The 17384-nt window shown below is 38.5% G+C and overlaps 1 protein-coding gene and 1 long non-coding RNA gene across 4 annotated transcripts in view; one reads left to right on the forward strand and one right to left on the reverse strand.

Annotated features, from left to right (window-relative positions):
• The window catches only part of SLC2A2 (solute carrier family 2 member 2), a 42307-nt gene extending 32149 nt beyond the window's left edge, over positions 1–10158 (forward strand). For all 3 annotated transcript variants that reach the window (XM_065942603.1, XM_065942602.1, XM_065942604.1), the window contains one exon: positions 67–10158. In XM_065942603.1, coding sequence (XP_065798675.1) covers positions 67–267 — 201 coding nt within the window. In that variant the 3' untranslated portion in view covers positions 268–10158. The remainder of the gene's footprint in view (positions 1–66) is intronic.
• LOC136173174 (uncharacterized) overlaps positions 1–17384 on the reverse strand; it is a 60526-nt gene that overhangs the window by 14011 nt on the left and 29131 nt on the right. The gene's annotated exons all lie outside the window — the stretch shown is intronic.

Consider the following 17384-nt stretch of genomic DNA (forward strand, 5'->3'; position numbering starts at 1 on the left):
AAACTCACTGAACAGAAGATAAGGTTTAACAGCTGCTAATTGGAACTCTGTTTATTCTCTGTGCAGGACTTCTGTGGACCTTACGTGTTTTTCCTTTTTGCTGGTGTGGTCTTGGCCTTTACTCTGTTTACATTTTTTAAAGTTCCAGAAACCAAAGGAAAATCCTTTGAGGAAATTGCAGCAGAGTTCCGAAAGAAGAGGGGTTCAGCTGAAATGCCAAAACCTGCTGTAGAAATGGAATTCCTCGGACCTACAGAAAACATTTAAAGATAACCTGCTTTTTGACATGAGCAATAACAAGAAGAAAGCAGTGTTTTTTTAATGACATTTTTTTGAGAATTTTATATCTGTATCTTGAAATACTGTGTTATTTTTTATAGAGACTTTATAGGCTCTGATCAGAAGTATCGTCAAATATTACAAAAAAGTATTTTTTCTTTTAACTTAGAGACTCTATGTTGGGTGGTAAGACTATAAGAAAACCAAAAAATCTAGCTCATTTTGTTACACTAACTGGTAAGTATATTTAGTACCAAAAAAATTTTTTTTTGTTACTTTGAAGACCAAATGGTTTTGTGAAATTAAACACTAAAAAGCCTGGTCATTTAGCATGGATCATCAGTTAATAATAACAACTATCACAAACTTGTGCTAATTCCTTACTGGCTCAATCCCTTGAGCTATATTTTGTATTGCTTTTTTATTGACCACAGTCTGGTTTTCTGAGTTGTGTTATAAAATACAGTCAAACAGTTATAAATCAAACATTTCTTTATCTCCTCAAACTTCAAATAAGATATAGCAGTCTAACGTAGGAAATTGGAAGTAAAAGATTGCTCTGTTTGTTAAAAAATATTTTCTTAACTATTATGTTTTAAAATAGGTTGAAAAGGTAGGGTTGGAAGATCCTGAGGGTGACCTCCTGAAAATTCAAAAACATTGAATTTCAGCCTTGATCAAAATCCTTATTTAATTCTCCTGGAAAGACTGAGTTCCCAAACACAAAGCAATCATTCTTTTTGGTGTTTCCTTTTTGGCCTTGGCAGTATATGGAGCTATCTAAGCTGTTCCGTTACGATTGTGAACATTTATTGTACACTACTAATGTGCCAAACACTAAGTGCTTTTACCTATGTAGACAAATTGGAAATACACAGATGATTAAACAGACTTTCATTTAGTCAATTTTGCAACTATGGAAATACAGTTCTGAAGGATACCAAAGGCTTAGCAGGGAGCTGAAATATCTCCAGGCTCTTTTCCTCACAAAGTAGAACACTGAATCAATCATTTTTACATTAGCTTTAATGTATGGAAAAGAAAGGCACTTTTTAAAAAGTTCTTTTTAAGAGTGGGAAAAAAATAGTGAACACTTGAGGGGTTTTGTTTTTTTTTTCTTTGACCAAAGTTGTTTACCTTTATGTAATTTGACATTCCATGCAACATGAAGTTATTTCTTCTCACTTTGATTTTTGTTTCTTCTTGGCCAATTTGGGATCAACTATGTTCCCTTAGCTGTTACAGGACAAAGTGAGCTTAAATAGTTTGGTAGACCTTTTTTTCTAAACTGTGAACTCAGTTAAAATAAAAAAAAGTAGGGACTTGGAGTCGGGCAGAAGCAGGAAAACGCCTCATCCCGTGGCTCCTGTCTTCTTCAGGACGCTGGTGGCTTTTGAGAAGCTCAAAGTTGCACCAGTAAAGAAATTTAACATATGTATAGGTGATGGATGTGATTTATTCGAATCACTATTCCTGATCTCATGTAGAATAAAGTAGTAAGTGTTTAGGACTTCCCTGATGACTCAGTGGTAAAGAATCTGCCTGCCAATGCAGGAGATGCTGGTTTAATCCCTGAGTCAGGAAGATCCCCTAGAGAAAGAAATAGCTACCCCTCCAGTTTTCTTGCCTAGAGAACCCCAGGGACAGGGGAGCCTGGTTGGCTATAGTCCGTGGGGTCGCAAGGAGTCAGACACGACTTAGCGACTGAAAAACAACAAATCAGAGTTTAAATAAAGAACCCACAAGACCCTTTTTAAGTTTTGATTAATTTTTCTGACTGACCACAAATACTCAAAATTCAGACCCTGAAGTTTTCTGCCTCAGAGAAATATAAATAGCATATATTGTTTCCCTTTCATAATTTTTTTCCTTGCAAAGATACAAGTGAGTTGAAAAGAAACATTTCAGATGAAATAAGCGGTTAAAGCTTCATACTAAAACAAAGGAACTAGCTTAACATAATAAAAACTCCTAGGTTCTCAGCAATATTCATCATAATATATAATAAAATTGGCACTAATTAATTAGATTTAATCCCAGGGAAATTAGATGTGAGTTTGAATGCTTAATTTTCATAGTACACTATCATTTTTGTAGAGTCGTTTTCATAGTCGAACATCTTTACAGATGTGATCTTCTCTTAACTTGCTCGGAGCATGATCCGGTCGTTCATCTGCCACATCTAGTATTGTCCACTGTCCTGACACCAAAGCAGGGATCTCCTCTCAGTTCCTCTTCCCCACTCCCATCTACAGGATTAGTGCTGTCATGCACGCTGAGACACAGTAAGAGAATGCCTCGCCTCAAGGAGCTCAGTCTATTGAGGAGTTCAGGAAAATCATCTGCATTTCTTGCCTTCTATCACCTCAATGTAAAGGACTTTGTAAATAAAATGCACTCAACAATATACCTACCTCAGAGAGCTGTGAGGATTAAACATAAAGTGCTAAGCAGAGTGCCTGGTACAAAGAGGGCACTCAACAAATGTTACCTAAAGTTAGTATTCATGACAATACTGTTAGGACGCAGAACTATCATACATAAGATAGTTCCAATATTTTTCTTTTGAATAAAAAAATTTTTATAAATGTAATATTTTCTTACTTCCAGCAACAATCCCACAATGACAAGGGAATTGTAAGAATTAGGAGGAATATTAGGCTGTCTAATACTTAAACCCATACTTGATATTTCTAAGTAGGGTATAAGAGTTTTTCTTGTATTTTTTAAATTTGCTTTTGCCTAAGTTATTTTTAAGAGGTCTATATGTAGTATTATTTCTTTGGATAATGCTAAGTACAAAATAAAATGCTAAGTATCATATATAAATGTAACAACAGGATTAAATCACAGGACAAGGTCAAGCCTTCTTGATAAGATGCAAAAACTACAAAAATGAGGACTTCTCTGGTGGTCCAGGGGCTGACTCTGTGCTCCCAGTGCAGGGGCCTGGGTTCCATCCCTAGGAATGAGGGAACTAGATCCCACATGCCGAAACTAAAAGATTCTGTGTCCCACAATGAAGATCAAAGATCTTGTGTGCTACAGCGAAGATCTGGCACAGTCAAATAAATATGGAAATAAAATTAAAGACATTTAAAATATTAGATTACCTAAAAAGGTGTAAAAATAATTGCTAAAGTGTATAAACTAGTGTACATAAATACTTGTTGCTAGCTTATTATTGTATACATAGCAAACAAAGCAATGTTGGGCAGTATCTTGTGCTTACAGTGTCCTAAGGAAAGGTGTTGAGTAAAGTGTGAAAAAATATAATTTTTCATTATAATTGTATATTAGTGATCTGAGGAGAAAGGGTTTACTGCCAATCACTCTTGAGCCATCTGCTGGTGTTTTTACCGCTTTCTAGTTGGGTGCACGTTAGAAAGAATCATCATGAAAATGCACTGGTTTTAGTTATGAGTGTATATACACTGCATGTTGATGTCAATAAATATATTTCCAATTGTTGTGTTACTTTATTTTATGTAGAAAATAACCACATTTAAGAAAATTGGTATTGGTTTACTGTATATAATCATTTCCTTCTCACAGTATCTTTCCTGTTCTCATTTTAAAGATAATATGTGAGTTGTGTTTTAAATCCAAATTTTATTTCCATCAAGCAGTTGTTTTGATTATCAGTTTAGTAGGAAAAACTAACCAGTAGGCTAGGTGAGAACAGTTGAAGAGGAATGAAGGACTCCCTTTGATGAAAATAGAAATGCTTTAATTCAGTAAATATTTGATTGAGCTCTTATTATGAACACAACACTTTATGAAAGTTCTGTAAAAGATACAAAGCTTAAAAAACATGGCCCCTATCTTCAATCACCTGAATTCTCATAATGAGACTAAACTTTAAAAACAAATAGTTATGGTACAAGGGACAGAATAGGAAAAACTGTAAGTTCGTGGTTTTAAAAATTTTTAGTTGGCATCTAAAATTTTTCATCATACACTTAAATAGCAGCAAAGGATATAACTTTTCAAAATATATATACATTTAAAAATTGCTATGCTCTATTTATCCAATAGCATTTAATTACCATAGTAATTTGTTACTCACCATAACCATTTTTGATGAAATTATTCATTTTCTTATTTCTAAATTTTCATCATGAAATTTAAGAACACTAGCAAATAAAATGTACATATAAAAGCATCTAGAAAGTAAAGACAGGTCACATACAAAGAAACAGGATTCATAAAACATGTCATATCTGAACAGCAGCTGTGAAAGCTGAAAGGCTGTGGAACAACACCTACAAAATTCTAAGGGAAACTGATTATCAGCCTAGAATTCTGTTCCCAGATGTACTGTCAGTTGAGTGTAAAAGTAGAATTAAGTATATTTCCAGACATGCAAGACTCAAAAATTTACCTGTTCTGTACCTTCTCTCCTGAAGCAAGAGGAATGTGTACTGTGCCAAAAAGAGAGAGAAAGAGGGGAAAAACTGAGAGCAGAAGACCTGGAATTCAGCAAAAGAGGAGAATGAAAGATAAGTCTCAGGGCATGAGTCATAGGTGACGGCAAGCACCAGGGCCTAGGAAACAACCAGTTGAGACTGAAGCAAGAAAAAGAAGCTTCTGGGGGAAAACAGAACTAAAATATTCTCTGACGTGTTTGGCCATACGAGGAATAATTTGGAACCTTTAGGAAAAAAGAATAGTGCCAAACACATAAGAAACTAAACAAATGCCAATCCGAGGCGATTATGAATTCCTGGGGAGGGAGTGGGGGCAGGGAGCAACATAGAAAAGAAATGTCCTGGTGCACTGCTTAACTCAGTGGTGAGCAAGTATTTACACACTTATGTAAAATTACACACTTATGTAAAATTTACACAATTATGTAAAATTACACAATTGTGTAAAACAACTGGATATTGCTACAATTCTCATTTTCAAATAAAATTTATAATAGTACTGTATTATGAGATATGTGGAAAAGAAAGGTGAGGAATTGTGAGGAAAAGCTCAATGATAATTAGCACAGTAGGTTGTTGACACATAGCCACCAAAATCTATAAAGCAAAAAATATCCATACGAGGCTATGTGCTGTTTACCCGTTGTATCCTGCTCTGTGACTCAGAAGGCTGGTCTCTTCAGACTGTATCATCTAGGCTCCTTGTCTTTTGCTTCTAGTTGAGTTTGCTTACTGGGCTGCCCTGGTGGGAAATGGAAGGATAAGAAGAGGGAGCAGGCAGGCTATTGTTTCCTTCAGCTTCCAGCCTCCCTCTCCGTGGGCAGTGACTATATTCCTCCACTTTTGGCCGCAGCTTCTGTACAGCTCCAGTTACACTCATTCCTGGGTTCTGGTAATCATTCCCCCAAATCTTGCCTCTGTTAATCCTAGAGTTGGTAATGGCATTACACTACTGTGAGTTCTACTACTACTAGTCCCAGGTACTTAACCATCCCTTGCTGTTCCTTAACTTGGCCTCCTCCTTTGTTAACTCTTTCTTTATTAAGCTTCTTTAACCACTCCTTTGCAGTGGGTCAGCTGCTTCTGTTGAGACCCAAACAATACAACATATGAACTTGAACGTGGAAATTAAAGCTTTAAGAAACAATTAAAAATTTTTCAAGTGGCTTCCCTGGTGGCTCAGTGATAAAGAATTCACCTGCCAATGCCAGAGACACAGGAGATGCAGGTTCGATCCCTGGGTCAGGAAGATCCCCTGAAGGAGGAAATGGCAACCCACTCCAGTATTCTCGCCGGGAAAATCCCATGGACAGAGGAGCCTGGTGGGCTACAATCCATAGGGTTGCAAAAGAGTCAGACACAACTTAGCAGTTAAATAGCAGCAACTACAAAAATTTTTCAAATATTCACCTATAAGAAAATTCATGGTTTAAGAAGGCTGGGGCAAGAACTTAATGTGTTTTTTTCAAATATATGTAATATATGTAATATAAGCCTGTATTATTATTTGACCTTTAAACTATAGATATGCATTACTTTATAAAAATAAAAAATTATTGCATAACAATAAATATTTTAATTTAAACTATTGAATCAATGATAAAATGCTACACAGCACAAAAATATATGAGATTATATATACCAAATGTATTTTATTTTTATTTTTTAATTTTTTTTCAAATATATTTTAGATAGATGAGAGAGGCTGAGAGAGTAAAGAGGGGTAGAAAGGGAAGGAGAAGAGAGAGGAGAGAGAGGAAAAGAGAAGAATGTACAGTAGTTAGTGCTTATGGATAGATGATAGGATTTCAGCTAGGTTAGGGTTACGGTTGGGGTTGGTGTTGTGTGTGTATGTTTGTATGTATGTGTGTGTGAGCATGTGGTCCAAGTTTCCTTCACTGTGCATGTATATTATGCTTATAATAGGCTAAAAAAATGTGGGGGGAATTAACCTTCTTTCAGAAATAGATGGTGAGAAGAAAAGGAGAAATGGGTCTGCAGTTTGCAGAACAATACAGGACTTTATTACAATGCGGGGATGCGTGAATGTGTTTACAGACTAAGGGAAAAGAGAAATAGAGAAGAATTTTAAGACACATGAGAGAGGATAAGTGAAGCATGGGAAAGTTTAGCATAAAAAATTATAGGCAGTGATATTAGAAAGGAGGAGACAGGTGAGAGAAAAATTTAAAAATGAAAAATGATATGAAGACATTTTGAGACAAAGACTAAAAAAGTTGAGGTTGCTTGTATAAGGTTGACTCTCCATTTTCTGCAGAGAAAGTACTAGATGAGCTCCTACCCTGAGCAGGAATCCTGAAGATCATCGATTCCTGAACCAACGCCTATAAATCAGTTGCACCCTAACGCTAAACCCTGACTATAGAATTATCAGCTGAGTCATCTTGGGCAGTTTACACAGTCCTCTAAAGTTTCAATCATCTGCTCTTAATGTGAAATGAAAATAAAGATAGCGCAGATTTTGCTTAAATTATAGGATTTTGCAAGGTACAATAATTTTGTTTTTTAATTTTAACTGAAATGCAGTATGAAATGTGTACACAATTTAGTCCTCAGATGATGTATCTGTCTTCTCAGATGGCCATAACAAAATACCGTAGACTGTGTAAGTTCAGCAACAGAAATTTCTCACACTTCTAGTAGCTAAGAAGTCCAAGATTAAGGTGCCAGCTGATTTGGTTCCTAGTGAGGGCTCTCTTCCTGGCTGGCAGATAGTCACTTCTCTTCACAAGGCAGAAAGGCTTCTAGTGTTTTTTCCTCTTCTTATAAGGGCATCAGCTCTATCAAATTAGGAGCTTACCCTTATGACCTCATTTAACCTTTATCACCTCCTCAGGGGCCCCATCTCTAAGCAGAGTCACTTCGGGGTTAGGATGTCAACATATGAATTAAAGGAGACATAAATATTCAGCCTATAACAAATGGTAAGGAATTTTTACCTTCAGGAGAGAAAAAGAAAAGACACAATGAGGGAGGGCTGGAAGTAGAAACAGGACCAACTTGTCTTGGAGGAATTAACATGTTTTAATATTCTATTTTGAAGAATGAAAATGTAGCTCATTTTTGTTTACTTTTGCTGGTGCAGTCTTTTTTTTAAAAAAGAACATTTATTTATTTGGTCGAGTTGGGTCTTGGTTGCAGCATGCAGGATCTTCACTGTGTCATGGTGGGATCTTTCACTGCAACACATAGATTCTAATTGTAGCACACAGGCTTGGTTGCTCTGCAGCATGTGGGATCTTAGTTCTCCAACCAAAGATCAAACCTTCATACTCTGCATTGCAAGGCAGATTCTTGGCCACTGGGCCACAAGAGAAGTCCCTCTGGTGTAGTCTTTCAGACCTAAGAACTTTCCAAAGCACCTACCCATCAATTTCTTAAAGGATTCTACTCTTCACTTTTTTAAAAAAAATAATAGAACATTCTGTAAAAGAAAAAGGGAAATATGTGTGGCAGACACTGGAATTTATTATTGCCAGAGGCAAAGGGGATGACAGAGGATGAGATGGTTGGATGACATCACTGACTCGACGGACATAAGTTTGAGCAAGCTCTGGGAGTTGCTGATGGACAGAGAAGCCTGGTGCGCTGCAGTTCATGGGGTCACATAGAGTCAGACACAACTGAGCGACTGAACTGAACTGAGAAAATTACAGGTGACTCAGTTAGATCTGAATTTTGTAATCTCACGAAATGTTTGAAACATACATATGCTGAACAATTATTCATTGTTTATTTGAAGTTCAAATTTAACTGAGTGGCTCATATTTTCATTTGCTAATTCCAGCAATACTAAAAATGTATCAATATAAAATTGTGGCATGAGATAAGAAAGCCTTCTTAAATAAACAATGCAAAGAAACAGAGGGAAAAAATGGAATGGGGAAGACTAGAGATCTCTGCAAGAAAATTGGAGATATGAAGATTTCATGCAAGATGGGCATGGTAAAGGACAGAAAGGGCAAGGACTTAACAGAAACAGAAGAGATTAAGAAGAGGTGGCACAGAAGAATACACAGAAGAACTATACAAAAGAAAGTCCCAATGACCTGGATAACCACGATGGTGTGGTCACTCATCTAGAGCTAGACATCCTGGATGTGACATCAAGTGGGCCTTAGGATGTATCACTACAGGCAAAGCTAGAGGAGGTAGTGGAGTTCCAACCGAGCTATTTAAAATCCTAAAAGATGATGCTGTCAAAGTGCTGCACTCAGTAAGTCAGCAAATTTGGAAAACTCAGCAGTGATGGCAAGACTGGAAAATGTCAGTTTTCATTTCAGTCCCAAAGAAGGGCATTGCCAAAGAATGTTCAAACTACCATACAATTGTGCTCATTTTACATGCTAGCAAGGTTATACTCAAAATCCTTCAGGCTAGTTTCAAGCAGTACATGAACCAAGAACTTTGAGATGTATAAACTGGGTTTCGAAGAGGTAGAGGAACCAGAAACCAAATTGCCAACGTTCATTGGACCATGGAGAAAGCAAGGGAGTTCCAAAAAACATCCGCTTCTGCTTCATTGACTATGCTAAAGCCTTTCACTATGCGGATCACAACAAACTGTGGGAAAAGACACAGGAGTACGAGACCACCTTACCTGTCTCCTGAGAAACTTGTATACTGGTCAAGAAACAACAGTTAGAACCTTACATGGAACAACGGACTGGCTCAAAATTGGGAAGGGGTACAACAAGGCTGTATGTTGTCATGCTGTTTATTTAACATATATGCTGAGCACATCATGCCAAATGCTGGGCTATGAATCCCAAGCTGGAATTACAATTGCCAGAAGAAATATCAGCAACCTCAGATATGCAGGTGATACCACAGAAAGTGAAGAGAAACTGAAGAGCCTCTTGATGAGGGTGAAACAGGAGTGAAGAAACTGGCTTAAAACTTAACATTCAGAAAACTAAGATCACGGCATCCAGTCCCATCACTTCCTGGCAAATAGAAGGGGAAAAAGTGGAAGCAATAACAGATTTTCTTTTCTTGGGCTCCAAAATCACTTTGGGACAGTGACTGTAACCATGAAATTAAAAGACGCTTGCTCCTTGGAGGAACAGCTATGACAAACCTAGACAGTATATTAAAAAGCAGAGACACTCTTTAAAATGGGCTCCAGTTTCATCCATCTCATTAGAACTGATTCAAATGAATTCTTTTTAATGGCTGAGTAATATTCCATGGTGTGTATGTACCACAGCTTCCTTATCCATTCATCTGCTGATGGGCATCTAGGTTGCTTCCATGTCCTGGCTATTATAAACAGTGCTGCGATGAACACTGGGGTACACATGTCTCTTTCAGATCTGGTTTCCTCGGTGTGTATGCCCAGGAGTGGGATTGCTGGGTCATATGACAGAGTGAAGTAAGCCAGAAAGATAAAGAACATTACAGCATACTAACACATATATATGGAATTTAGAAAGATGGTAATGATAACCCTATATGCAAAACAGAAAAAGAGACACAGATGTACAGAACAGACTTTTGGACTCTGTGGGAGAAGGCGAGGGTGGGATGTTTAGAGAGAACAGCATCGAAACATGTGTATTATCTATGGTGAAACAGATCACCAGCCCAGGCTGGATGCATGAGACAAGTGCTCGGGCCTGGTGCACTGGGAAGACCCAGAAGAATCGGGTGGAGAGGAAGGTGGGAGGGGGGACTGGGATGGGGAATACATGTAAATCCATGGCTGATTCATGTCAATGTATGACAAAAACCACTACAATATTATAAAGTAATTAGCCTCTAACTAATAAAAATAAATGGGAAAAAAAAAATAAAGCAGAGACATCAATCTGCCAGCAAAGATCTGTATAGTCAAAGTTATGGCTTCTCCAGTAGTCATGTACCGATGTGAGAGTTTGATCATAAAGAGGACTGAGCGCTAAAGAATTGGTGCTTTCAAATTATGGTGCTGGAGAAGATTCTTTTCTCTTTTTTTATCATTTATAAGCAGTGTGATCTTTTCTCTTAAATTTATTTATTTTTAATTGGAGGATAATTACTTTACAACGTTGTGTTGGTTTCTACCGTACAACAGGGTTAATCAGCCATAGGTATACATGTGTCCCCTCCCTCTTGGAATGCAAGGATATCAAGCCAGTCAATCCTAAAGAAAATCAACCCTGAATATTCTCTGGAAGGACTGTTGCTGAACCTGAAGTGCCAATACTTTGGCCGCCTGATGTGAAGAGCTGGCTCATTGGAAAAGCCTCTGATGCTGGGAAAGGTTGAAGGCAGGAGGAGAAAGTGGCAGCAGTGGATAAGATGGTTAGATAGGGTCACTGACTCAATGGGCATGAATCTGAGCAAACTCTGCGAGTTAATGGAGTATAGGGGAACCTGGCGTACTACAGTCCATGAGGTTGAAAAGAGTTGGATACGACTTAGCAACTGGATGACAACATCCACAAATACATAGATTTATGGCATAATAGAATGAAAAACTCAGCAGTCACAACTATATGAAAGTAATTACCACTTGATAAAATGGGTATTTCAAACAAGTGAAAAGCATACATGCTGTGCTTAGCTGCTCAGTCATCTCCGACTCTTTGCAACCCCATGATTCTCCAGGAAAGAATACTGGAGTGGGTTGCCATGCCCTCCTCCAGGGGATCTTCCCAACCCAGGGATCGAACTGGGGTCTCCTGCATTGCAGATGGATTCTTTACCAGCTGAGCTACCAGGGAAATTACATATAACATGACAAATGTTACTGAATAGATGCTTGTGCTGTGCTAAGTCGATTTAGTCCTCTTTGTGACCCTATGGACTGTAGCTCTCCAGGCTCTTCTGTCCATGGGATTTTTCAGGCATGAATACTGGAATGGGTTGCCGTGCCATCCAGGGGATCTTCCCAACCCAGGGATTGAACCTACATCTCTTTAATCTCCTGCATTGGCAGGCGAGTTCTTTACCACTAGCGCTACCTGGGAAGCCCAAATATATGCTAACAAGTTAGAAAAAATAACGTTAGATGCCTACTTCACACTAGCCAAAACAATTAGCTGCTAATGGAGAAAAGTACCAAATCTGGAAAACAACTAGAAGGACCAAACGAAATGTGGTATACCTTGGAAAAATATCATTCAGGATGAAGGGAAAGAAAAAAGCATTTTCAGATGAAGGAAAAAACAAGGAATTTTTGTTACCAGAAGATCTATTGTAAGAGACATTCTAAAGACATTTTCTACGCATTTTTTCAAGTTGAAGGAATAATGCAAATTATTATGATTGCAATGGTGGTTTATTGAAACATATATTTGTCTAAACATAGAACTGTATATCAAATAGAGTGAATTTTAATGTATCAAGTTTATAAAAAGTAAATTTAGTGTTTTGTAAAAGTTGGATAAAACAAAAGGCAATGTCTTCTTATTGTCTCAGGTTACTTGAAGAGAGAGTTTTTTCCCATCTTTTTCTCCATCTGGCCAGTCATCAAAACATGAGTCAAAACCAAATAAATTAAGCCTTGTTTATTCTGTTAACTCTGGGTGACTTTCAGTAGAAGAGGAATATGCCAATCAACAAAATCCCAGATAATTCTGAAGCACGATTTGAGCTTCTCTTCACAGTCTCTGAGCTGACACTCAAAACCTTTTTCCAGAACAGTCAAGGAGGCTTGACTGAGTTTCAGCATCATTGCCAGACCTCCCCAGGTGGAGCCATTAACAATCAGTGAAATGGACCCAAAAAAGAGAGCACTGAAAGGAACACGAGTTTCAAAAATCTGCCAACTGCATCATCAATTTCTGAATGATTGAGCGTGGACTAGATATGCCTTGGTAGCACTTTTTCTGTCTTAACACACCTGTCACACTGTAGCAGAAATCAGCCTGCAACAATGATCTCATGATATTGTGTAACCCCGAGGCCAGGATGAGGCTGTCACTGGAATAGTCAGCCACCAATCTGCACAACCAGGAATGTCTGTACCCAGAGCCTCTGGCCACCAATTCTACTTTAGACTTGTTCCCAAGTGACACCGCTGATTATTTTTATCTCCTAATGTTATTGTTTAACTAGTTCACTAATGATTAAGACAATTTCAAAGACTGAGCAAGCCCCACTAACAGGCTGTTGCACTCTAGTTAAGATAGAAAGGGTGTCCACTGCCTGCAGTTAGCTGATGATGCATTATAATTAATCGTTCTTTGGGAAAGTGTGCTGTCAGCGGGAGCCCTGAGGTTGTTTTCCTAATGCTTGAAGATCATCACCATCAGTGCTTTTCTGTCTCATTGGATTAAGTGGTTGGTGCTGTACTAACCCTGGTTCTTTTTTTTTTTTTTAATGTGGACCACTTTTTAAAGTCTTCATTGAATTTGTTACAATAATGCTTCTGTGCTATGTTTTGGCTTTTTGGCCCTGAGGCATGTGGGATATTTTAGCTACCCAACCAGGGATGGAACCCACACCTCTCATACTGGAATGTGAAGTCTTAATTAATGGACCACCAGAGAAGTCCTCCTACTCTGATTCTTCTAAATTCTGAAAGTAATTTGGATTCTGATTCCACAAACTCACAGAATTTTCTTCATTAGCATTTTCTTGAACTGTGATGTAGAGTGCTGTGATGATAAAAGTGGATAACCACCTTCCTATTTAGTCATCTCCTGTTCTGCCTTACAAAGGCATATCTATCTCAGCAGGAGGGCATGGGCAAGCAAAATCCATGGGAAGTCAGAGCAATATTTCATCTACCCCATTAAATATTTCTCCATTTGCTTTCTCCATCACATGCTTACTTTTTATCTCTCAATGTATAGGATCTGCTGTTTCCATTATTTGTCTAATAAGTATATTTTATATAAAGGGTGCTAAAAGTATATTGTGTATGTAGGGAAACCAATCTTGGATGTCTTACGCTAGGGGTCCCCAGCCTCTGGGCCACAGGCTGGCAACTCCTGTCAGATCCCGGAGCTTACTCAAACTCACGTTCATCGAGTCAGTGATGCCATCCAACCATCTCATCTTCTGTCATCCCCTTCTCCTCCTGCCTTCAATCTTGCCCAGCATCAGGGTCTTTTCCAATGAATCAGTTCTTCGCATCAGATGGCCGAAGTATTGGAGCTTCAACTTCAGCATCAGTCTTTCCAGTGAGTATTCAGGACTGAGTTCCTTAAGGATTGACTGGTTTGATCTCTTAGCAGTCCAAGGGACTCTCAAAAAAAATCTTTTCCAACACCACAGTTCAAAAGCATCAATTCTTCGGCATTCAGCTTTCTTTATGGCCCAATTCTCACATCCATACCATAGCTTTGACTAGATGGACCTTTGTTGGCAAAGTAATGTCTCTGTTTTTTAATACACTCTCTATGTTTGTCATAGCTTATCTTCCAAGGAGCAAGAGTCTTTTAATTTCATGGCTGCAGTCACCATCTGCAATGATATTGGAACCCAAGAATATAAAGTCTCTCACTGTTTCCATTGTTTCCCCATCTATTTGTCATGTGACTGGGATCTAAGGGAAGGCAAAGCAACATGGTTCTTAGTAAACATGGAATGTCAGCAAGCAAGGGGAGTTGTTATGACTTGAGGTATCTAGTAACTTTAGGCTCTGAGATTGTTTCAGATTGAAACACTCCAACTATAGATATGTTAGGATATTTATCGGGCCAGAATTTGGGGCCTGGGGAGGTCATCTTTTTGCTATATGGTTACTATGTATATCTCTACATTGATATATTACAGCAGTTGTAATAATGATGATGATGAGAATAAAAATAATAATTTGGTGAGCACTTAGTATGTTTGCTATAAACATTTTCTCATTTATACCTCACAATACTCATATAAAGTAAACACTTACAGATGAGAAGACCAAGATTCACAGAGATACACGTAGTCTTTCTGCACTTTTGCCCTTCTAGTTTCCCTGCCTGGGACACACACTTGCCAGTCACCTGGTTCACTCCTATTCACCCTTCAAGATTCAGTTCTAGTGTTCCTTATTCTAGAAAGCAGGCCCAACTCCCCTTCCTGGAGCCTCCTCTGGGCTAGACACCCTTCCTCTCTTCTCCCCAGCCCTCTACATGACCTTTGCAAAGCACTCACTGCCTAGTATTAACATATTCTTAGATGTCTCTTCCACTAGTGCAGACTGTGCCTTGCTATGAATATGTTGTTGTTGTTTAGTTGCTCAGTCGTGTCCAACTCTTTGAGACCCCACAGACTGTAGCATGCCAGACTTCTCTGTCCTTCACCATCTCCCGGAGCTCACTGAAACTCATGTCCATTGAGTCGGTGATGCCATCCAACTATCTCATCTTCTGCCTTCCCCCTTTCCTCCTGCCTTCTATCTTTCCCAGAATCAAGGTCTTTTCCAGTGAGTCAGCTCTTTGCATCAGGTGGCCAAAGTATTGGAGTTTAAGCTTCAGCATCAGTCTTTCCAATGAATATTCAGGGTTGATTTCCTTTAGAATTGACTGGGTTGATCTCTTTGCAGTTCAAGGGACTATCAAGAGTCTTCTCCAACACCACAGTTCGAAGCCATCTGCTCTTTGATGCTCAGCATTCTTTATGGTCCAACTTTCACATCCATACATGACAACTGGAAATACCATAGCTTTGACTAGACAGACCTTTTTCAGCAAAGTCATGTCTCTGCTTTTTAATATACTGTTTAGGTTTGTCATAGCTTTTCTTCCAAGGAGCAAGAGTCTTTTAATTTCATGGCTGCATATCTCCTTTCTTTCCAGAGGTGCTTCATATTGGGCAGAAATGATTATTCAGTAGAATGAGTACAGTGCCTGGTACTGAGTAGGTACTCAAATACTTGGGGAATCACAAATTAAATAATGGTAAAGTTTTAAGTAGCATATAGGTGATTAGACTGAGGATCCTTTAAGGGAACCATTTTGAGATTCAGATTTGAGCCTGGTTGACTTGAATAGATGATGCTGAAATTAACTGGGAAATAAAAGTGGTTTCAAGAGCAAGATAAGGAAGTAGTTTTGAATTCAAATGACCAAAAGAAATTACCCCTTCTAAGCTGGTAAATTCACCTAAAAGTTGAGGACCTACTTTTTTCAAAAGGAAAAAAACAGTGTATTATAATGTTTTTCTATACTATTTGTGTGCTTAGTCACTCAGTCATGTCCGACTCTTTGCAATCCCATGGACTGTAGCCTGCCAGGCTCCTCTGTTCATGGGGATTCCCCAGGCAAGAATTCTCGAGTGGGTTGCCATTCCCTTCTCCAGGGAATCTTCCCCACCCAGGGATCAGACCCAGGTTTCCCGCATTGCAGGCAGATTCTTTACCAACTGAGCCACAAGGGAAGCTCTTTCTATATACCGTACTACTACTAATTTTAAAATGTAAATCTTTATGCAATTGCTAGGAATTATAGTAGTTGGACCCTAGAAATAATCCAACTTGAGTCTCATATCTTCCAAGATTAAGCTGTTCAGTGACATAACTCAGATTATATATTGAAGGACATGAAAATGCCACGCAGGAGGGGAGGGTGAGCCCCTGCATGTTACTGAATGGCCCATGCAGCAGCAGCAGCGGGCCTGCAAGTCCCCATTAATAGTCTTGATTTACCTTAGACCTCTGCTGACTACCCCTGTTATCTTCACCAAGGTTTCTCATGGAGTGGTCATCCTTTTCTGCCATCTGAGGGCTTTACGACTTGTAAATCAATTCAAAATTGATAAGCACACATTCACTCTGTTCCAAAGCACAGTTGTTTTCATTAGCCTAAAATCTGTCATAAACCTTTCACACTAGGAAACCCACGGTGAGACTCTCGGTCAAAAGCATATTTAGTTCAGTTAAACCTTGGAAACCAGCTTAACAAAATGCAGCATGGTTCCTTTCGCTTCTAATATCTCTTCATTGCAGGAGTCCCTGGTCGAGGGCTGGTGTTGATTGCCAATGTCATAATCTAAATTTCATCACAAGTACTAACTGATTCAATAGTAACAAAGGAGAATGATCCCCAGTTCTCTCTTGTAGAGCCGAGTTTAATCTGAGTGTTGTGGGAATATTAATTCCTTTACAGAATTCAATGCAAGATAATGTGCTCATGTTCTTACACAAATCTGTATTTCAAGTTGGGTTTGCCAAGAAGTGCCACTATAGTACAAAATCAAAGTTTAATGTGCCTGTGTTCACGTGCTTTCAAAATGCATTTCAGAGTCCACTTGTAGTACAGATAAGCTATGAAGTCTGCTATTCTGGATTTTATCCAGGGAACTCTCTGCAATCAAGAGGCTGTCTGGTTATTGTAACTTGTGAAAATCACCCCTCCTTAGCTGTCCATTTCTGTTAGAAAGCTCTAAATGTTGGAAACGACTTCATTAAACTGAACCAACAGTTGCTGCCCTGAAATTTCTCCATTTTTTAAGGTGGAAATATCTTCCAGGTAAAAGCTAAAGGAGCCCAATTTCAGCCTACAATGAAGAATAACTTTCTAACAATCAAAAGCTTTGATTGACAGTGAGTTTCCCATTAACATGACCATTGCATGAATTGAGTGTACATGAATTATATGCATAGAGGCTCCCCCACTTATGGTGGGGTAACATTCTAATAAACCCATCATAAGCTGAAAACATTGTAAGTTGAAAATATTTTATACACTTAACCAATTGAACATCACAGCTTAGCCTACTGCTGCTGCTGCTAAATTG

Source organism: Muntiacus reevesi, chromosome 8 (genome assembly GCF_963930625.1).
Source record: "Muntiacus reevesi chromosome 8, mMunRee1.1, whole genome shotgun sequence".
NCBI lineage: Eukaryota > Metazoa > Chordata > Mammalia > Artiodactyla > Cervidae > Muntiacus > Muntiacus reevesi.